We start from the raw sequence: 23,587 nt of genomic DNA on the forward strand, positions 1-23,587 counted from the left end.
GAATATTGAAACCTGAACCAGAATGTTCATAGATTGTTTTTCCCAGCGGCAGATGGCTAATCAGTTTTATTTCTAAATACCAAATAGAGACTCTGTAACTTAACGTGCATGAAAACATGGTGCCATGAAATATGTGTGTGTATTTAGTTCTAGTGTAACTGAACCAAAAGACAAATATTTTTAAAAGTGCTGTAGCTTCTTGTGGAAACTACCGGTTTTTTGTGATTACGGTAAATGTTTTTAAACATCTTTTTGTTTTCTAATTAAAAAACAGGAGTTGATCTTCTGGTGGACCAGCCCTTCTCGCTTGAAACTTTGACATCTTTAGTAGAGCTTACTCGTTTTGAAACGTTGACACCACGATTCTCAGCTACAGTTCCACCATGCTGGGTTGAAGTGCAACAAGAACAGCAACAAAGACGACATCCACAACATTTGCACCAGCAGCATCATGGGGATGCAGCTCAACATACCCGGACTTGGAAATTGCAAACTGATAGGTAAATCATTTTTGAGAGAACATTTGCCTCCCTACTTTATTTAAACATTGAATATCCTGATATCTTTGAGTTATAAATGGAATTCCCTAGTAGGAGCCGCCTTTTATGTTTATTATTTTTTTAAATTCCTGCTTTATTGTTTTTATAAGTAACTCATGCTTGTGAATATACCTAATACTCCTTCCTCATTCAGTTTTTATCACAACAACAGTTCTGTGAGGTGAGTTGGATTGAAAGTAGGTCAGAGTCACCCAGCCAGCTTTCATGCCTAAGGCGAGACTAGAACTCGCAGTTTCCTGGTTTCTAGCCTGGTGCGTTAGCCACTAGAATAAACTGGATCTCATTTGTATTATATTACATATAAAAACTGGAAGGTGATGCGTTCTATAACTTGGTTTTAAATCTAAAGTTTCAGATGGCCTACATCTATATGGAGGAACGATGTCCTGGAGCAGTGATAGCGAACCTGCCAAAAGCGGGGGGGGAGCTTCCCTGAAGCCTCCTGAAGACCTCTGAAGGCTCCAGAGGGCTAAAACTGGCCCTATGAGCAACCCGGAAGCACATTCCTAAACTTTCGGTTTGCCCATAGGGCCTGTTTTTCACACTCCGGAGGCTTTAGGGAAGCTCCTGAAGCCTCTGGAGGGCGAAAAATGGCCAACTGGCAGGGCAACGCCTCACGTGCCTGGACAAATGGCTTCGCATGCAACCTGTGGCACGCGTGCCATAGGTTCGCCATCACAGTCCTAGAGGTATACAAACATTTCAAATTTGAACCATTTCAACTCAAAATGTCATGTATGCTAGCATGTTGCTTTTCATTTTAGAAGTGCTCTGAGTTTAAGATACTTTTTTAAGATTTGCAAAATGAGCAGACCATTTTACATACATAAGCATGCTGTGTAAAACATTTGAAATTGGGCATTTTTAATCAAAATGAGTGCAAATTCAAAATGTTCTATACATTCCTAAAGATATTTCAACTTGAAAATGTTATTGTATCTTAAGTTACTGAATTAGATAGACTTTAAAAATTAGGTTCATACTAAAATAGAGAAATGGGAAAGTTGTAAACATTCATATTTTCTTATTGTACAGATGAAAATAAATTGGAGCTTTTTATCTCATTGAACCTTATTTTCTTCATTTTTTTCTTTGTAGCAACAGCTGGGATGAACATGTCTTTGAACTGGTTTTGCCAAAGGCTTGTATGGTGGGACATGTGGATTTCAAATTTGTTTTGAATTCAAGTATCACAAACATTCCACAGATTCAAGTGACTTTATTGAAAAATAAAGCTCCTGGCTTAGGGAAAGTTAACGGTAAGAAAATAACTGAACAATTTGCCTTCAGTAATATTTATATATTTCAAAATGGCATTATTAAGCCATCAGTAGCTTGAACATATTAAAGCAATGTCAAATGAAATGAAATCTAATGGCTGAACAGTGTCCCATGGTGAAAAGTTCAGAGAGCAGTAGGTATCACTGCATGTCAAAATGAGATAGTATCTCCTTCAATAAATATTTTTACTTGTTTTAAGAATGAGGAAATGCTATAAATGCTAATTTTGATTTTGATACTCTATTTTTAAACAATCCTTTTTTATTTTCGTTTTATTAGCATTTTACAGATGATATATTTGTCTTGATACTATTTAAGTAACCAAGAATATTGTGAAATTTAAGATTGAGGAGAATGTGGCAATTACCATTTCTCAGATCTAACAGTTTGCTAATAATTGCCCCACAAGCCCACTGGCATTGGTGATCATAGTAATAGTAATTAAATCTATTTTAATTTTTACCCTTGCCCTGCATCATTCTTAGAGCATAGGTCTTGAGGTACCACTCAAAGCCAAGAAATGCCAAGCACCAATTGTTTCAAGGTTCATGAGTGTTTTAAAATATTTTAAAATGTTTCTATAACACATTCACAACATATTATGTAACAAAATTATGCTCCAAAAGAGATTGTGCTAATTTAAAAAATCTGAAAGTGTTTTTTCCTATGTATTTGTTCCCCAGAAGCAGCTGTAGATAGACAGATAACGTTTCCTCTATCACCAGCTCATCATGAAATGGAAAGAAATGGAAAAACAGGGTTGGATGATTTGAATGAAGAAATGCAAAACATGGATGTAGAAGAGTCACAGTGTAAGTTTTGCTGAAGTATAACATTCTTTTAAATAGATTTGCTGCATAGAATTTTGCTAGATAAGTTTTAGAAGGAAGTCTAGTGAACGTTTGTTTCTGTGTTCCATTAATAGTTTCTTCTAGTGCTTGTCTTTACTGATTGAAAAAGGAATGTTTTTAAGCCCTGGATGTATGTTACATTGTTAGTTGAGATGTTTGTTTGCTAAGATATTCATTTATTTAATTAATTAATTGTTATTTTGTTCTTTGGTTTTAACCCTGTACATTTTTGAGAACAGTGGCTGTATAAATTATATAAATCATAATTAAGTAACTAAATAAACTTAGTTTCTCTTATTCTGGGATCCTGCTTATTACTGGTTTTATTGACTAAAATCTGCTTTACCTCATTCATTGAAATATGAATGAATTTATTGGAATGAATTTTATTACTGTACATTTATTCTGATAATCATAGTTGGTAATCAAATACTGGAATTTCAGAAATCCTTCCATAAACAATTCATCCAAGTGCCACTATTTGGCAGAAAGAACCATCAGACATTACTGTAACTCAGAACATCAAAAGAATGGAATGGAAGAATGGAAGGTCTTATTGGTTCCTTGAAAACAATCCAGGAAGGGATTACAGTAGTCAGATTACAAATGCCACCAAGTTTTACTTTCTGTTTGATAAATTGGTAACTTTGAAGAATAATTTTCTCTGACAGACTTGTCCCACTGAAAGGAATGCAAATCCTGATAAATTGCTACATAATCACAAAAAAACAGTGCAACAATAATGAAGTTCTAGAAATAAAATTTTGCACATATTGTCCCGAAGCTTTATATTTCCGTATTATATTGATGCATGAAGAATTGTTGTTACTTAGTGGTATAACAATTGCAATTTGAATGTCTAGTTAGAGGAGGAAATGGATGAAGCCGTCCACTTCATTTAAATGCTAATCTTCCAGGGAGATCTTAGTTTCTCCTAATTTTAAAATAAATTAATGAACATTGGTATAAACTGAATGTCTAGCTCTTAAATATAATCATGGAGGCATTATAAATTGAATGTAAGGCCACTTGCTAGCATTGGAGACAAATGTGTTAATTTTGTAATTGGTATAAGAGAAGTAACTTTCTAAAAGCATTAGGCTCATGAATGATAAATTTAAAAGAGAAATTTGATACTTCCATGATTGTACAAACTACAATCATGGAAGTACTGGAGACAGTTCTGTTTATAATGAACTATGAAAAGAAAAATAGAAATGAAACTTTTAAAATAAAATAATTTCTTTTAGATGGATAGATTACAAAAATAACATTAAATAGAAAAGCAAAGTGAGTCAAGAGTTTGCTTTTCAAGAATATACCCTACTTTCAATGTTATTCTTTTAAAAGAATTATTTTATATATGTATAAAGTTGTTTGCTATGATCAGTGTAATTTTACTTCTTTATACTTTTTTAAAGGCCTACGGCTATGTCCCTTTTTAGAGGATCATAAAGAAGATATTTTGTGTGGACCTGTATGGTTGGCTACTGGACTTGATTTATCCGGACATGCTGGAATGTTGACACTCACAAGTCCAAAGCTTGTAAAAGGTAATACTCTTGGCAGAATATTTTGGGGAACAAAATCTAAAATGTGTGTGATGGGTTTTTTTTTTTAAATGATTAGCTACAGACCTGATATTTAGAATTGATTCCTGACATTTAAAATGTGAATATTTTTCTGGTAAAAAGTTGGTCGATAACTGTTTCTACTGTGAGCATGTATAAAAAGTTTTCAAGAATTAATTTATTTTCCTTATGTCTGTTTTATTCTAGGCATGGCAGGTGGCAAATACCGTTCATTTTTAATCCATGTGAAAGCTGTGAATGACAGAGTAACAGAGGAAATCTGCAATGGGGGAATCTGGCCTGTTTTAAGGATACCATCTCTGAAACCTCAAAATAACAAGGGACATTCACTTGCATCACTTTTAGCAAAAGTTGCAGCAGGCAAGGTATTTAAATGATATATGTTTTGTCCAAAAAAAAGGGCATGCATAGCCTTTAGGGGGCTTGTAGAATGCTCCTGTGGGACAAAAATGAGCAAAATTTGGCCCATTTTTCACTCATTTTTGCCCTCCCCAGCCCCCAGGAGCACTCTGGAAGCCTCCTATTCACGGCCATTTTTGCAAAGGGGGCAGGGTTTTGGGAGGCCAAAAATATTGTATTCAGTGTATAAGACACACCCAGATTTTCACACTTTTTTTTAGAAAAAAAGGTGCATCTTATACTCCGAAAAATACGGTACCTGGTGAATTATCCATTAGCAAAACCGTAGAATCAAGTGGTCTTGAAATCATTTAATCCAAATACTTGCTCAGGGCAAGATCCACTAGATTCCATTGACAAATACTATTCAGCCTCTGTTTGAATATCTCTAGAATTTGTTCTATTTCCAGTCACATAGTCAGAAAGAACCTGTACTTTTAATCCTTTGGCTAAAAATATCCAAACACTAAAAGCTGGCTGAGGAATTCTGAGAGTTGAAGTTCACAGGTCTTAAAATTGCCAAGGTTGGAGACTCCTGGTTTAAGGGATAGTGGGATAGCTACTTGTCCTGATCTGAACTGTCTGATCTTATTTGTGTACTCCAAAATAGAGTTATCCATAATCAAAATTAATCACTGTTCTAACCTCCACACAGCAATTTTACTGTAATCTAATGTATAATAGACGTTTCAAACTAACATTCCTGGTTAGGCAGGAAGAGGCTAGGAAACAAATGCAGGAGCTATTGCAGTGTGTTCATAACACACTAACATGCTTAGTATGACATACAAATATTATCATTATACTTGTCAGAATCTGATATTCCTGATAATATTCTTAACTGCTGAACCTAGTTTAAAATAATATGCAAGCCTAACATGTAGGACATGGAACAAATTTTGATATCATTGTATTGTTTTCTAGTCATTTCCCCTTATGTAGTTGATAAAATAAGCAACATACTAATTTCTCTCTCTACCTCTCCTTTAATTTTTGATAGTTCTATCTTCATGCTTGAATTATTAAGAACGTTATAATGTATAATATGCTTACATATTGAGGAACATAGTAGAACTTTTATATTGATGTTTCAGATTTTTATATAATGCAAGATTTTTAAATTCTGAGAAAATGCGTTTTGGTATTAGTTGATAATAATTTAAGTAAATGTCATACTCTGGCAAAATGAAAAATACTTGTATGCATCCAGAGTATGACTTTTCAAATTCATGAGTTGTTATTTTTTAAAAACAGGACAAGTCTTCTAATAAAGCAGAAACCAGTACTTCCTCACGAAAATCTGACAACCTAAGAGGATGTGATTTGCTGCAAGAAGTCTCTGTAACGATTAGAAGATTTAAAAAAACATCTATTTCAAAGGAAAGGTTAGTTGGTTATCAGTGAGTATATTTCATAAATACATTTTTAAACATGCATTCAAAAAGAATGTAGGTTAATGCATTATTGATATTATTATGTTGAATTGCATTGTATCTCAAACAATAATATATAAGACAGGCTAACTATATTGAATATAAAAATAAAGATTTAATTTTTAACTTGTTTAATTTAATTTAGATTTAATTAAAATAATTTAAAATATATGGCAAATCTTAATTAGAACAAAACTTTTTTCCTCTCAAGTCAGATTTGACAATTATACTTGCATGCCCATGTAGTTTTACAGACAACATTTTGAATAGTTTTTCTGCTGATGCCTTTCTACAGCTGAGACAGAGTGACTGAATCAAAATCACCCAGTTGGCTTTTATGCATAAAGCAGGACTAAAAAAACAGAATGTCCTGCTCCTAGTCCAGCACTTTAATTACTAAACTGGCTCACTCTACAAGTGGTGCTTGACATGACCAACATGGAGCACAAAATTTCCATTGCTAAACAAGGCAGTGAAGTGAATTGTGTCCTGTTTTAGGATATATTTTTTCTAGTAAAGCAAATCACGGCAGTTATTAATTGAATCATGTGATTGTTAAATGAATCTGGCTTTCCCCCATTGACTTTGCTTGTTGGAATCCAGCCTGAAAGGTTAGAAATAGTGATCACGCATGACCCTGACATGGCATCTGTCATTAAATACATGCCAGTTGCCAAGTGCCTGAATTTTGATCACATGACCATAGGGATGCTGCAATGGTTGTAAGTGTAAAAACCATATGTCATAAGTCATTTTTTTCAATGCTGTTATAATTTGGAAGAGTTACAAAAGGAAAAGTTGTAAGTTGAGGACTAGCAGTATAGTAGAACATTTTGATGAAAACAGAACCTTTAGAAAATTAAGCATTTTTAAAATAGTAAATAGAAAAAGCACACTTAGGATTTTCTACCCTAGCTTCTTTTTCCCGTTGAACTAGAAGATAAACTTAATGGCCATAGTCATCTTCAAATTACAAGTAGTTTTCAATTTATGGCCACAATTGGGATCAGAATTTCAGTTACTAAGCAGCGTGCTCACTTTACTAATTAAAGTAAGAATACTAAGTAAAGTGAGATATCAGTTGCTTAACAACTTCAATCCTATTACTCCTGGCAACCATCACCCAAGAATCATGGTTGGTAAGTGGAGGAAGTGTGGAGGTGCCATGGGGGTGGGGAAGTCTCAATGTAGGAAGGCGAGTTGGGGTGCTGCAATTTGGTGCAAAATCACAGCTGCCCTTAGAAGCCTCAGCTTCCCCACCCAGCCTAGCAGTGTTTATGACTGCAGGGCTGTAGCAACTCCCACCCACCCACCCATGTAGGCCAGATTTGCAGCCCTCATGCAGTCATAAGTGCAGGTGAGCTGCCAATTTTGATCCTGTGACACCCAGGGACATTGCAAAAGCTGTAACTTTGGGCATGGATCATAAGTTCATTTTCCAGCACAATCATAATTACAATTGCTGAACAAATGGTTGTAAATTGAGCATTATTTGTATCTAATCAAGTGGTTTCAGCACGTTGTTTAAATAACATGGATTTCTATAACAAGACAAGTTTTGAATTTCAAATCGAAGAGTTAAGAAGCAGTTTCGGGACTTTTTAAAACCACATTAGAGAGAAACCCTAAGCTTCTTTTCTTCCTTCTTGAAAAACCTTAACACTGCTATAATCAAAAGCAAGAATAGTTTACCCCCAGTTCACTGATTAACTTCCTTCTTTCTTATTGTATATTGTTTCTTTTCTAGAGTTCAGAGGTGTGCCATGTTGCAGTTTTCGGAATTTCATGAAAGACTTCTTAACAGCCTTTGCAAAAAGGCAGAAGATGGAGTTGTGACAGAACATGCTCAAAGTCTTGTATTAGATATCCTGTGTTGGCTAGCAGGAGTTCAATCCAATGGACCAGGGAGGTAAAAATAAATAAATAAAGGGACTCCTTAACAGATTTCTTACCTTTGTTAGAAATGTACTCAAAAGTAATGATTGAGATGTAAAGTCTGCTTTTGTTTTTAATGTTTCAGTTCAAGAGAAACAAATGAGAGTTTGTTGTCAAAAACAAGGATGTGTCTCTTCCACATAATTCGAGTATGCTTCTTTGAAGCAGGGCGAAGTATAGCACATAAATGTGCACGATTTCTAGCTCTTTGCATAAGGTAATAATGTAACCTGGTTTTTTTTCAGCTTAAAGTTTTCTTTTATTTGAATATGCTAGCTAACATAATGTAAGATATGTTAGCATAGATTATCTTTTATAGAGAAAATTAATATTTTGTAGCTCAATCCTGGGTCTATGTAGGAGCCATTTCCACCAAATTTAGTATTTCTAGATAGATAGAAATTGGATTGCACATTGATTAAGCCCTTTCTCTGCTGAGACCTATGTATGTAAAAACAAAGCAAAACAAAACACCTGAATAATGTTTGTCAAGGAACAAAATAAAATATTAAAATAAAATTAATTATATATTTTTATAGTAATGGGAAATTTGAACCAAGTCAACAAGGATTTAGCTCGGTCCTTCTGAAGGCTTTGCTTGGCAATATATCTTATTTACCTGCAGCTGCAACTGGAGGTAAGATTAAAGTTTTTGTTTTTGGAATCAAACTTGGTTTCTTCTGATACTTTCTACCTGTTTTTCTTTGTTTGATATTCTTTTCTGTCTTAATACTAATCTTGCATTTCACTTATTAGTCAATTCTACTCTGTGTGTATGTTAATGTTACAAGCATACACCCAGAGTAATATAACCTAAGAATACTGCCTGAATAGGTATCAATGCAAACTTACCACAATCTGTTAAAATTGATTGACGGAATATTTTATTGAATGTCCCAAAGGTGATTTTTCAGGATACAACTGGACTTTCTTTTTTCTTTGAAGACATTTCGCTTCTCATTCAAGAAGCTTCTTCATCTCTGACTGGATGGTGGGGAATAGAAGGATTTATATTCCTTGCAGACAGTTGGTTGTTTGCATTCTTTTAGAGAGTCATTGAGACCACTTGGAGGTTTATCTGTGTCCTCAGGGTCACCTGCAAGTGGGTGTGGAGCCTTCTTGGCTGCAGGATGTTTTCTGCCCTGTGTCCCTTCACTACTGAAGACAGGAGCAGGCTGTTGGGGATGAGCCTGTGTTGTCTGAATCACAAACTGAAGTGCAAATGGTTCCTGTAGTCTGCAATTGTTCTGGAAATCCGTTCATGCACACCATTCGAAGGGTGTTCATCCCAAAGTGCATAGCTAAAAGTCTATGGATATTCTCAGCCCTCCAGGTCATGGTTGTCCCAAAGGTGCTTTTTCAGGAGGCATTGGATTTTCTTTCTTTTTTTTCCCTTTGAAGACGTTTCTCTAAAGGAATGCAAATGACCAGCTGCCTGCAAGGAATATAAATCCTTCCATTCCCCACCATCCAATCAGAGCTGAAGAAGCATCTTGGATGAGAAGCGAAATATCTTCAAACAAAAAGAAAGTCCAGCTGCCTCCTGAAAAATCATCTTTGGGACAGCTATGACCTGGATGACTGAGAATCTCCATGGAATTTTACTGAATGGATTTTGTAGGTGTTTGTAAACATATAGTTAAAGATTGCTTTTCTATCTACTTAAGGCTGAACATCTATATGTGTTCTTTTTAGGTTCTGTGTATTGGTATTTTGTTTTGCTGAATTATGTAAAAGATGAAGATTTAGCTGGCTGCAGTACTACTTGTGCTTCCCTGTTAACTGCAGTCTCTAGACAATTACAGGACCGATTAACACCCATGGAAGCACTCCTTCAAACAAGGTAACAAGGGAAAAACTGCATCACTTTTTATTCATTTACTTGCTAAGGTTACCCACTCATCAACAACTCACCACGGGTGTTTATAACGGATTGAAATGAAATAATATTAGTTAGTTAAGAACAATAATAAAACTAGGGGGGGAGACACAATAATTAAGCAGAATTGTCAGAAGTGGCATCATCACATAATCAGAGTGAGTTGGACAGTCTCTAAATTTGCTAAATAAAAATAAATAAAATAATGTCCTAGCTCAATGCCTATGTTACAAGCCAGCTATTTAAGGCTTTTTTAAAGGATAGGTCTGGGGTCATAAGGGCCTTGGAATGAATTGCTGTTTCAAAAGGCAATGCAATGACATAGAAGGCCTATCTCATGGGTATGACATTGTTTAATATACAGTAGCTGAAGTATGTGTGCACTGTCAGATCCATACTGGATTGGCAGAGATCATTGGAAACGGCAATCCTGCAAATACCCAGATCTTGTACCAGAGGCTTTGTTAATGACAACCAGCATCTTTGCTTATACACCAAAGCCCATTAGTAACTAATGAACTGTAGCTTGCAAAGAAGAGGTATTAACATGAGGCATTACATGTATTACATGTACCAAGCAACACCCATAACTGCTACATTTTGGACCCCTTGTGATGAACTTTTTAAACTCATACCTTTTAGTACTTATTCTTTGGTCTTGAAATAAATAATATTAGGCATATTGTTTTGTGTTTGCATTGTTTTTAAATAACAATTTGCTGAATATACTTGATGGTAATGTCAGTTTCTTGTTCCTTAAAATGCTAAAGGTTTGAGAAAAATATTTAATAGTCTTGTACATTGATATCCTTAAAGCTATAAATATTCGATTGATTTTATCCCATTAACCAAATTCTTCACATCGCCTAGTATCCTGCATTACATTGTTTTTTCAGGTATGGATTATATAGTTCACCTTTTGATCCGGTGCTCTTTGATTTGGAAATGAGTGGTTCTTCGTGTAAGAATATATATAATAGCAGCATTGGCGTTCAGTCAGATGAAATTGATTTATCTGATGTTCTCTCAGGTAAGCCCATGTATCCACTTGTAACTGTGAGTCAAAAAGTTTTTTTATAGTCTGTATTGTTTGCTTTTGGCAACAACATGGTTATATAATCTTCATGTTGCAATTTGTCATTGAAAAAAAAATCAACTTCCTCAAAATAGGCTGAACTATGTTTCCAACAGAGTTGCATTGCTACAAGGAAATTGTTGTTTTTTCAGATTAGATTAGCCTTTGAGCCATGTGGGATACAGAATCTGTAAGGACATCTAGAACTCTGTTAGTGCAGGATGTTATAACCAAGTCTTAAAAACTTGACAGAGGTCCTTTGTATGTCATCTTATACCCAAAAGAATCCAGGCAAGGCAATTTTGAGTTTCTTTAGGAATTCTTCTTGAGGTTTTCTAGGAATATGTATAATTTTTTTATGTCAATAAAAATGTCAGTATGACAATTTTGAATATTCTGAGATCAGCACAAACAGTTGGTCTGTTTTTAGTGGCATTGTGATCAGAGGAAGCAATTTTAAAATTAATATTTGGAATTTCCCAAGAAAAACAAATTTTGTTTTTTTATATTAGAGCAAAAGATTCTAGTTGCTTTGAGTTTGATTTCAATGGAACATTCTGACAGAATTGTTGAGTTTTATCTTGAAACAAAATATATTCCTTGTTTTGTGCAGCATTCTTAAAACAGAATAAATGAGGTTAGGACTGTAGGAAAATTGGAGACGATTCTTTCCCCTCCATTTTCAGAGAAAGCTTGAGCTGAATCCCAGTTCATTCTTTGAAAAAAAAAATCCCTGATAAATTTGATTTTGACCAATCATACAAACAAGTATGTTAAATTGTTTTAAAATTTTGAATGTAAAGGATCCAATTGTGTGTGGAAGTCATTTTAGCTGTTAAAAAGAGACCAGGGGTTGCTTATTTTTCTATGGTACTTCTTTCTGCTATGGTTTCTTTGTGTTTTCATGCCATATGAGTTGTACTGAGATATGGAAGCGAGGATTGAGCTTTATAAGTTATGTTTCTCTCATATGTGTTAATTACATACATAGGGGTTTGGTTTTTTTGTTTGGATTGAGTAGTTAGTCATTTATTTATTTTTCTCTCCCCCCACATTTTGCATGCATGATAGCAATAAAAATCAAAAATCAAAACTTATTTCTAGTTATAATATGAGTAAACTGAATTATGCTATTTTTTTCCCCAATTCAGGGAATGGAAAAATCAGTAATTGTACAGCAGCCGAAGGTAGTTTTACTTCCCTCACTGGACTTTTAGAAGTTGAACCTCTACACTTTACTTGTGTTTCAACTAGTGATGGAACAAGAATAGAAAGGGACGATGCAAGTACGTTTACTGGTATATATATATTTTATTACTTTTTTCTATGTAAACCAAACTATTAGTAATCTGATATAATCTTTCCAATAAGAAAGTTACAATGAATTTGAGCTATTAATTGTTAAACAAAGGCTATCAACACATTGTAATTAGTCACATAATTCAAGGTTTAATTTAATGATGAGAAAAATCTGACTGCCTTGGAAACCAATATTTTGATTTTCCTATTTGCACCATGAATGTTGAATCAAAATTCCATTAAAAATTAGATCGTATGTGACTTTTTATTTTCCTTTTGAGATTGATTTCTTGCTCATTACCCAAAGTGTACTGTTTTCAAGATAATACCATGTTTCCTGCTTGGTCTTTTTTTCGGGAAGGTCTTATTATTTTTGAGGTGCAGGAGGTGGCAAGCATGGTCACCTCGTGGCTGCTGCTGTACTGCAATATTTTCGGGGAGGGCTTATTTTCAGGGGAGGACCTATTTTAGTGCATGTGCTCAAAAGCCCAATTGAGCTTATTATCTAGGGAGGTCTTATTTTGGGGGAAACAGGGTACTTTGTGTCTTGCTTTTCTTCATACATGTCTTTTTCTTTTGTTTCTTTTGTTTCATGCCAGTGAGTACCTTTGGGGTTACACCAGCAGTTGGAGGCCTCTCATCTGGGACAGTAGGGGAAGCCTCGACAGCCCTGAGTTCAGCAGCCCAGGTAGCTTTGCAGTCTCTCTCTCATGCAATGGCCTCAGCCGAGCAGCAGCTCCAGGTGCTTCAAGAGAAACAGCAGCAGCTTTTGAAGCTTCAGCAACAGGTTGGAGGCCATCTCTTTCATGATGTCTCTAAACTTCAAAAGCTGACAGAATGGTTCCCTTAATTGCAGAAAGTCTCTCTCCTTTGTGAGAGAGAAAGGAAATCAAAAAGAAATCAGGCATAACTATCAAAAGTACCTCTTTAGTAACAGGTTAGAATGTAACATACATTCTGGCCTTCAAAGTGCACATGGGCTTTTTATTGGTGCATAAAAAAAATTCTTATATATGTTATTGTCCCATTTTCAAAAAAAACCCACCTTATTTTGGATTATGAAAAAAATATGAAAGACGGAAAATGTACTTGGATTTCTTTCAACAGAAACAAATAGGTTGCTGTTTGATTAAGAGCCTTAAAAACAGAAACTTCTTTTCATTGCACTTGGGAAAAGATACAGAGTTGTATTCTATTCCTTCTAAGGTGTGTGTTCAGTCCATCTTAACCATTCTAATCTGTGCTTGTCAAGCTCAAAACTCGAGAATCTTCTGTTAGCAAATTTCAGCCTTAACATCTTCAGAAAATCCTTTGCATCCGAAGCAACCTGGATGAAGCATTTAAATTTACATTAATTTTAGGATATCTGTGTTGACTTAGATTATATGGTGCTTTTGCATTTAACGGATTTTTGTAATACACATTCCTACGCTGAGTAGTTGTTAAAATGGAACTTCCCTGAATATGCAAATTTTTTTGTTTTTAATGTTTTTAATATGAAGGAACCATCACACATAATATAAGAATTTCAGGGTGTATTTGTTACGGTGAAAGACTGAAATCTGGTGAATGTCGACATTCACCGGTGAAAGACCGAATATTTCATTACATTGTTTTACATTCGGACCTTCACCGGTGAATGTCGACATTCACATAGTCGCTTGGTGTATGTCCGAAAATACCCTTATCCTCTCGACACCCTTACCCTAATCCCCTTACCCTAATACCTCGGCTCCTCGCTTCCTTTTAAGCGTCTTCTATTCGCGGAGTTTTTTTAAAAAAAACCTGCGATCCTTAAGAAGACGCTTAAAAGGAAGCGAGGAGCCGAGGTATTAGGGTAAGGGGATTAGGGTAAGGGTGTCGAGAGGATAAGGGTATTTTCGGACATACACCAAGTGACTATGTGAATGTCGACATTCACCGGTGAAGGTCCGAATGTAAAACAATGTAATGAAATATTCGGTCTTTCACCGGTGAATGTCGACATTCACCAGATTTCGGTCTTTCACCGTAACATATTCACAGTGAAAGGATGTTGTCCCATTGAACATAATGGGTTTCTAGATGTTTACAAATGTGTGAACTAAGGAATTTGACTACATTTAGATTTAAGCTTTCAGCCTCATTCATTCTTAGATATAATATTCTATTGAATGTAGTTATACTAAATATATTTAAGACAATTGGGCTGCACTGGACAACTTCAGCTTGCATGGTTTATGCAACAGGTTACCTCTAAGAGACAAGTTCAGTAAAAAAAAAATTAGGTGAGTCTTGACATGTTCTACTTTCATTTCTTGCACTGTTGTTCACTTTTTTGTGCTCCTTTTTGCATTCTTTTGATAAAAACCTTTGGTGTGTGAAATGAAAGCTGAAGCTGTTTGCTTTTTTGTTTGTTTTGTTCATACTGCTTATTGCTAATGCTTTTAATTGCTACTGCCTTCACAGGCAGCACCAGCCTACAGTACATATGCTGCTTTTATTTCCCCTGCAGAAAGCAAAGCTGGAAGCCAAACTACATCAGACAACAGCAGCAGCTGCTGCAGCAGCCTCAGCAGTTGGTCCTGTTCACAACTCTGTGCCTTCCAACTCAGTAGCAGCCCCAGGGTTCTTCATTCATCCGTCGGATGTCATCCCACCCACTCCTAAAACAACCCCCCTGTTCATGACTCCGCCTCTTACACCACCTAATGAGGCAGTTTCTGCTGTTATCAATGCAGAGCTTGCACAGCTTTTTCCGGGTTCAGTCATTGATCCACCTCCAGTTAACCTTTCTGCACACAACAAAAATGCACACAAGTCCAAAACGGTAACTAAAGAAAAAGAAAAGAAAAAGAGCTTTCATAAATTCCAATCTAACGATCATTAATGACAGGAACTATTTTGACTGCTTGGTAGTTTGCCTTTTATCTAAGAGTTGAGAGTGTATTTTGACAGGGAGTTTTGTTAAAACCTCTTATATAATAGCCCCAAATCTATTAAACCTACATTCCATATAAGGAAGCTAGTGCAAATAGCTTGTAAATGCTTTGAACTTTTCCATTGGTATGCTTAAAAACTAATTCGTATACAGTATGAGTGATCAGTTTTTCAACCATGAGTTTTCAGTCTGCTCTTTTTTACTTTTGCACGTGCAGTAGCAAGTGACTAATACCAAAATACAATGTATTTATATATTGATCAGGGTTTTTTTTTCAGAATCCACTTGGAACTGGCCTTGCTCTTGCCATATCTCACGCTTCACATTTTCTTCAGCCACCTCCTCATCAGTCTATCATTATAGAGCGAATGCATTCAGGTAAAATAGTAGTTTGTAGGTTAATTCTTTCTAGGTTAATTTGATTTGAATATCTAATAACTAGATTCCAAAGCTGATGCAGTGGTACCTTGGTACTCAACTGCTTCAAAACTTACACATTTTGACATGAAAATGTTGACCCTGGTGCTCATCATTTGTTTGGTACTGGGTGTAGTGCAAAAGGAAGTGGGGAATAGCTGTAGAGGGCAAATAGGAAGTCAGCCATACACGGAAGGTCACTGACATTAAAAAAGGGACAGATAGGAAGTCCCACCAAAACGAAGAGTCACATAGTAAGTCACATGGTTTATTTGGTACTCATCCTCCCAGAACCAATTAAAGACAAGTACTGAGGTACCGCTGTATAAGTATGACCAAGGCACAAAGGGTGATTTGGGGATTCTTATATTTATATTCTAGTTGGTGTTTTATAACAAATTGATTTTTCTATTTCCCTCAATTTCAGAAGTTTGCTATGTAGCCTAGACATTGCTTTAAAATCCATAGAGTTGTATAATTAAACTCTGTGTATGCAAGATCAGTATTTCTTTATTTTAACTGAAAAGATTTGCACATTAAATGTAGGAGATGTATGTTAACAAATGAGAAGGGAATTGTGTGAGCCTCTTCCTCACCAATTTTGAAATAATTGTAAAATGATTTAGTAATTCTTCAAATAAGGGGAAGAGGGATTGGGAGTGTAGTCAAGGTTTACATTACATTTATTCCTGGTTCGGGTTCATAGGGTTGATTTTAACACTTCTCTAGCTATAGTTTGAGGGGAACCAAAAGACACAGGCATGTGGGTAGAAAAAACTATTGATGTCTCAGCCATAAATTCCAGAATAATCTGTATTGTGCCACCAGTAACTAAACTGTAAATATTTTTTTGTTAAAATTAAATATTTTTGACAATATGGGTTCTGTTTGTTAAGTTCTGGGCCATGATTGCCTTTCTGGCAAAGGCTGACAGAGATCATTCTATTGGTATTTCATCAAGACTATTTCTGTTCAAAGGTGCAAGGAGATTTGTGACATTAGACTTTGGCAGACCCATCTTATTGACAGATGTGTTGATTCCAACTTGCGGGGATTTGGCTTCCTTATCGATTGATATTTGGACACTCGGTGAAGAAGTTGATGGAAGAAGGCTAGTTGTTGCTACAGATATTAGCACCCATTCTCTTATTCTGCACGATTTAATCCCGCCACCAGTTTGCAGATTCATGAAGGTAAAAAATTCTTTCAATAAAAATAATATATTCTAATGAATATATACTTCAATATGGTAAATGTTCTTCATGATAAATAATGCTCAGTTTTACAATGTATTTCCTATTTTCAAAGAATGAAGTGACATGGAAAGGCTGCATGTCTTCTGTTTCAGATTACGGTCATTGGTCGCTATGGAAGTACAAATGCTAGAGCCAAAATTCCTTTAGGATTTTACTATGGACATACATACATCTTGCCTTTAGAGAGCGAATTGAAGATTATGCACGATCCTTTGCGAGGTGAAGTTGAATCTGCAAACCAACCAGAAATTGATCAGCATTTAGCTATGATGATTGCACTGCAGGAAGATATACAATGCAGGTAAAATGCGTTGTTGTTTCTGCTGTGTTGTTTTGTGTACGTTGATGTGTTAGTGAGATAATGCAAGTTGTTGAATGTTAGCAAAGTGTTAGCCCTGTTTAAAATACTGTTATTTAACAGTATAAGTATAAATATTCTTATGTCCTGGGATCTTTATTAATAATTTATGTATAATTAAGACATTTTTTTTCCTTACCCCACTTACAGGTATAATTTAGCTTGCCATAGACTTGAAACACTTCTACAAAGTATTGACCTTCCACCACTGAACAGTGCTAACAATGCTCAGTATTTTTTACGCAAGCCAGATAAGGCCGTGGAGGAAGACAGCCGAGTATTTTCTGCTTATCAGGATTGCATTCAACTGCAGCTTCAGCTGAATTTGGCTCATCATGCTGTACAAAGGCTCAGAGTAGCTCTAGGAGCAAGCAGGAAGATTTTGAAAGAACAGAGTGATCCTAAAGAACTCATTCAGATGTCCTCCACGGAACAGTTGCGCACAATTATCCGATATCTGTTGGATACATTACTTAGTTTACTCCATTCTTCCAACGGTTGGTAGCTCAATTACTTTTATTAATAAAATAACAAACTTGTTAATTGGTCAATGTTGAAATGATATGTGTTCGTGTCAGTGGGAATTTTGAGGCTTTGTAGAATGTTTCAGATTGAATGAATGAGACAAAGGTTAAGAGAGTAAGACTATAAAAAGAGTCAAATTAAGGTTAATCTGAACACAGCAACTGTGTCTCTTAATTTTCTAAATTTACAGAAACTGGAGAATTGTTTTACCTTCAGACCTCCTGTCCGCTATTTTGAATATTCACAAAATGTACATCTCAGAGTACCCTGGCTCTGGTCAGCCTAGTTATTCTTAGTGTTCCCTCCTCCCTGCCTAAGTTCTTGATCTACCACAAAATATAGAAATAAAGATAGGTATCACAGACAGTTGTACTAAAATTAGAATGAAACTAAGGATGAGATCCAAGGGACATAACTGATTATTATGGTTCATTTATTCAGTAAGGTACAAAAATTGAATAATATTGGATCACTTCTTTCTTTGAAACTAACGTACATCATATATGTTAAGAAATATTGCAGAACTCCAATTTTTTTATACAGGTATCCTTCCACTTACAATCACAATTGAACCCAAAAGTTCCATTGCTAAGCAAGACAGTTAAGTGAATTTTGCCCCATTTTACAGCCTTTCTTATCACAGTTGCTAAGTGAATCACTGCAGCTGTTAAGTTAGTACCTATGGTTGTTAAGTGATTTCCCCATTAACTTTGCTTGTCAAAAGGTCGCAGAGTGATCACATGACCACAAAACACTGCAGCTGTCATAAATATATATCAGTTGCCAATTTCCAAATTTTGGCTGTGTGAAAAATGGTCATGTCATTTTTTAAAGTCCCTTCAACTTCAGTCACTGAACAAATGGTTGTAAGTCAAGGACTACCTATAAAATTAGACCGTGAAAATTTGTGATAATAGTCATTTCATAGAGAGGATAGGTTTATAAACTACTCAAAACAAAAATAATGAATTGCATTAAGAACTGATCTATTGCAAGAAATTATTTCAAGCTGCCATCATTTTTAATAACATCTTGATGTTTAGAATACCTTCCAATTTATGATATATAAATATGTGGGATTTGATGGTGTAGCATCTTTAACTGGGAAATGGCCTAATTTTTATTCACAGACAGGGTTCTTGTTTTTCTTGATAAGTCAGTCAAGATACTCCTATATAATTTGCAGTAGTGCAGAATTAATTAAAATATAAAATAAATATTTTCAGGTGCTATCTAAACTGTCTTTATTCAGAAATTGGGAAGAAGTCTTCACTAGTGAGTCTTAATGAGTTGAGGGAGATCTAATTTACAGATGTGTGTGTGTGTGTGAGAGAGAGAGAGAGATCTTGATGTGTAAAATCAGCTTCTGTATTTTTTAGAAGTATCCATGTGTTCTGTTTTTTTAGTGATTTACCTTTTCATACAAATAGAAGACAAAAGGCTTCTAAAATCTTCTAAATTAAAAGACTGATGGCATTTTAAACTTTTTTTTATATTGTAAGTCACTCAAAGTTGCTGTATTATGAAATGGGCAACATAGAAATTCAATTAATTAATTCAAGAGAAACCTGTGAGACTGCTAGCAATATTGTCACTGCTGAGATAATGTCTTAAACAAACCTGTGTAATCACTTCTAGAATCACGATCAACTAAGCATAGGATTTTTTTTTTTGCAATCTAACATACTTCATTTCTTTTTCTAAGGGCACTCTGTTCCTGTGGTTTTACAAAGTACATTTAATGCTCAAGCCTGTGAAGAATTATTCAAGCACTTATGTATTAGTGGGACTCCCAAAATACGTTTGCACACAGGTCTTTTACTCGTTCAGCTGTGTGGAGGGGAAAGATGGTGGGGACAGTTTCTCTCAAATGTCCTGCAGGAATTGTATAATTCAGAGCAACTTCTTATTTTTCCACAAGACAGGTAATTTTCACATTACTTTTAATATATCATCAAGCAGCATCCAGTCTATATATTATTGAAATATAGAAAGATAAGCAAGAGGGGAAAAGCCTTATAATAATTGTAACAATTTGTAGTTATAATAAATGAAGACCATCATCATCATAATTAAGTCTGTCTGTAAGTGGTTGAAATGTATTCTGTTCATATTAGGATCTGTATGTTGATATACATAGCCTATAACGTACCTGCAAAAAAAAATGTCATCTATATATTTAATGCTATCAGTATGACTTAGTTCTTTATGCCTGAAGAACAAAAGAGAAATGAATGATATATTCCCTAGGATCAGCTTTTTCTCCTCTCTTAGAATTATTGCTACTTATTAAAGAAGCCAGGAATATTTTTAAACTACTTACTTTTTATATTTAGGGTCTTCATGTTGCTTTCTTGCATTGGTCAAAGATCACTCAGCAACACTGGTGTCTTAGAAAGTTTGTTGAATCTCTTGGATAATCTCTTGTCTCCTCTTCAGCCTCAATTACCTATCCACAGATGTTCAGAAGGTACTAAACGTTTCTAAAATAATATTAGATTTTTTAAAAAGTCTGTCCAACATTGTTAGTGTAACTGTTTTATGCAGCATTGTAAAATAGAATCCAGATCACGATTAGATTAGGCTACCGTCTATTGATCGTCTGTTATGAGCTGGGCTTTTTTTAAGCCCACGTACAAGAGCTTTAGAAGAAAAGATGAACTAAAAAATTCACAGACAACCATTGCACACTAATTTGACTGAAACTAATTTCAAAGCATTCATTTTAGGTATTAAAATTTATTCCCCAATAGTTGAATAAATAATTTCTTCACATGATTATCAAAGTTTAATCACTCTTTTTTTTTTTTTTGCTTTTCTATGTGATGAGAAGAGAGATATGTAAACTATTTTGAGATTCTGGAGAAAAAAGTCTTAATAATTACCTAAACAAATTCTCTTATTTTGAAGGAGTTCTGGACATCCCTATGATTAGCTGGGTTGTAATGTTGGTATCTAGACTCTTAGACTATGTGGCAACAGTGGAAGATGAAGCAGCTACATCTAAGAAGCCTTTGAATGGAAAAGAGAGAGAAAGATTCTTGACAGGTGTAGTATATACTACTTAAAATGGTAAAATCTAATAATGAGCATATAGTGCCTGAAAAGGGCAGTTATGTTTGCATAGCATAGTAACCTACCATTTTTGATAAATCTTATTTTAAACAGCTATGAACTTATTTGTCAGGCGTGAAAGATCCAAGTCCACATGTGAAAGTCCAATTAAACTGGCTAATTGTTAATCATGCCTTTGCACAGGAATCTTCTCAACTAATGGTTAGCACCTGCCTGGGGTTAGATAATAGAATTGGGGGTGGGTGGGTTGATAGACTTACTTTGCTTGTAACTATGTAGGGATTCTAGGCTGATCCCTCTTTTAACTCCACCCTCCAGGTTCTGCCACTCCTTTTACAATCTTTTTACTCCACCCAATCATTGTCACTGCTAATCTAACCATTGACACCTTAGAATATTACTAGAATTGAAGATACTGCGCTGTTGTTCCAAAACAAAATAATCTTAATTTTCCATTTTAGAGAGAACCAGTATCCCAATCTCAGATACTGAATTAAGCATTCTGCTGATTAGCTATTTGATTAGTTCAATACTTACAATGGCAAGTAGAAACAAAGGAGTGGGGAAGGTTGTGTGTGCTGGACATCCTTGCTCTCCAGTCTAGGAGCACTGTCATTGTGTTGGAAAAATTATTCATTTCACAAATTTCCAGAGTACCATTTGTTCAATATGGTAACTTTAAACAGTTGTTGAACGAATGTCCATTAAAATGAGTACCTGTAATAACCAACACTTTGCATTGCACTCAGAAACCAACTGGTAACCAGTTCGGCTAACATAGCAAGGGCTTCATGTAGACTTAGTGAGTTTTGCATGTCACTGGTTGGGCTGCCGCATTCTGAATCTATCGTTTTTTTCAAGGACAGCCCATGTTGAAAGCATTAATGTATTCCAACAACAAGGTATAAGCAAGGCTTGACTGTGAGGAAAGCCTATCAATCCAGAAATGTGCATAACTGGTGCAGAAGCTGGATTTGTAGTAATGCCACAGGTAGTACCAGCTTCTAAAGCAGAAGCTGGAGAATCCAGGGAGAGCCTTAAATTACACAGCTCTTCACTGGCCAGTGCAATCCCATTCAGGACCAAAATTAGAACTCTCCAGAGCCAGGAAGACCAAGCATTTAAAGCCACACCATCTTGTTAGGGTTGAACCTAAACCTGTTTCTCCCAGGTCAAACCCAAACAGCCTCTAGTCCTGCAACAAATTTTAAAATCATTACTTGATCTTGTTCTTCTGTTTCTAAAATCAGAATGCCAAATACTTGCAAGAGTAAACATTGTAAAGAATAATTTTGAGTTACACACTTCTAATCAGTTCTTTGGCATTCATTTACAGATAAAGTTAACTTATTCCATAATATTCCCAGTGCTAGTTAACAGACAGAAGTAGGCATAAAGTTTGGTGGCACTTGTCAGATTTTGGGATAGTTTCCAAAAGTTTGATTAAGAGATACAAACATTTAGTTAAGCTTAATTTTAAGATATACAGACTATAAAGTAATTGAATAGATGCTTAGTAAAAAGAAATATTTTGGGATTTTAATTGTTGCAAAGGAATATTCTAAGGTCTACTCAGTTTCAAGCTGACCTGAGGTTTTACAGCCAGTGCCAATCAAGCAGTTCCTGTTCAGTTGCCTGCGAGATGCCATGATGTACAGGTTGTCCTCGACTCAACAACCAGAATTGAGCCCAGTTGCTAAGTGAATTTTGCCCCATTTTATGACCTTTCTTCCCACAGTTGTTAAGTGAATCACTGCAGTTAATGTAGTAACACGGTTGTTAAGTGAATCTGGCTTTCCTATTTACTTTGCTTGTCAGAAGGTCACAAGAAAGTGATCACGTGACCATGGAACACTGGACCGGTCATAAATATACGCTGGTTGCCAAGTGTTTGAGTTTTAATCATATGACCATGGAGATGTTGCAGAGGTCATAAGTCTGAAAAAACGGCCATAAGTCACTTTTTTTTCCAATGCCATTGTCCCTTTGAACGCTCACTAAATGAAGTTGAGGACTACCTGTACACACTACAAAACAGTTCACATCAGCTCTGAAAATGCTGATGGATATGGATCAGGACCAGGATCCATCAGGATAATATAAGATGAGGTCAAGGCCATTCAGCCTGAAAGCTTATCACAGGCTGATATACACAGATTTATTGCATAGAAGTTCCTTTCTCATCTGATTTTCTTGTGCAACATTTAATGTCTTTTCTGCTTTCCTTTTAAAAAACTTACTTACTTTGTTTGTTTGTTTGTTTGTTTGTTTGTTTGATCATTCAGTTAACATTTCATTTTTAAAAAGCCCTGTTTTGAAAGATGTAAACTAGCTGTTTCTAAATACCGTCTCTGGTTCTTTTAATAAAGCTAAATCAGTTATTTTCCTAGCACCCATAACAATAATTCAATCAATGTTTGTACCCTTTCACAAACTAACATGTTTTTTTTTCTTTTTTTCAAGATACATGTACTGATTCTGTGTGTATATGTGGTCTGTGTGTAAAACATTGACTACCAAATTTGAAATATCATTTTGTTTTGCTTTTCAGGCAATCAGTGGAGTTTCATTAATAATAATTTACATACACAGAGCCTCAATAGATCTTCAAAAGGCAACAGTAGCTTAGATAGGTTATATTCCAGAAAGATCAGGAAACAGCTTGTTCATCACAAACAGGTAACTTCTAGCTCCTATTAATGATTTTCTTTTTCTTCTAAATTATAGGAGGA

General features: G+C 35.3%; 1 protein-coding gene across 7 annotated transcripts in view; it reads left to right on the top strand.

The window, feature by feature from the left end:
- The window catches only part of BIRC6 (baculoviral IAP repeat containing 6), a 153,986-nt gene that overhangs the window by 40,110 nt on the left and 90,289 nt on the right, over positions 1-23,587 (top strand). For 3 of the 7 annotated variants that reach the window (XM_081943436.1, XM_081943438.1, XM_081943442.1), the window contains exons 12-33: positions 275-500; positions 1,659-1,819; positions 2,525-2,653; positions 4,114-4,245; positions 4,471-4,649; positions 5,938-6,068; positions 7,864-8,025; positions 8,137-8,268; positions 8,591-8,688; positions 9,747-9,894; positions 10,827-10,960; positions 12,157-12,303; positions 12,904-13,091; positions 14,799-15,113; positions 15,503-15,602; positions 16,620-16,834; positions 16,990-17,198; positions 17,406-17,752; positions 19,486-19,705; positions 20,117-20,250; positions 20,691-20,828; positions 23,407-23,534. In XM_081943436.1, the coding sequence (XP_081799562.1) occupies positions 275-500; positions 1,659-1,819; positions 2,525-2,653; positions 4,114-4,245; positions 4,471-4,649; positions 5,938-6,068; positions 7,864-8,025; positions 8,137-8,268; positions 8,591-8,688; positions 9,747-9,894; positions 10,827-10,960; positions 12,157-12,303; positions 12,904-13,091; positions 14,799-15,113; positions 15,503-15,602; positions 16,620-16,834; positions 16,990-17,198; positions 17,406-17,752; positions 19,486-19,705; positions 20,117-20,250; positions 20,691-20,828; positions 23,407-23,534 (3,773 nt within the window). The remainder of the gene's footprint in view (positions 1-274; positions 501-1,658; positions 1,820-2,524; positions 2,654-4,113; positions 4,246-4,470; positions 4,650-5,937; positions 6,069-7,863; positions 8,026-8,136; positions 8,269-8,590; positions 8,689-9,746; positions 9,895-10,826; positions 10,961-12,156; positions 12,304-12,903; positions 13,092-14,798; positions 15,114-15,502; positions 15,603-16,619; positions 16,835-16,989; positions 17,199-17,405; positions 17,753-19,485; positions 19,706-20,116; positions 20,251-20,690; positions 20,829-23,406; positions 23,535-23,587) is intronic. The other 4 variants (XM_081943437.1, XM_081943439.1, XM_081943440.1 and 1 more) reach the window with 3 other exon arrangements.

This window comes from Natrix helvetica, assembly GCF_964273705.1.
Source record: "Natrix helvetica genome assembly, chromosome: 2".
Taxonomy (NCBI): Eukaryota; Metazoa; Chordata; class Lepidosauria; order Squamata; family Natricidae; genus Natrix; species Natrix helvetica.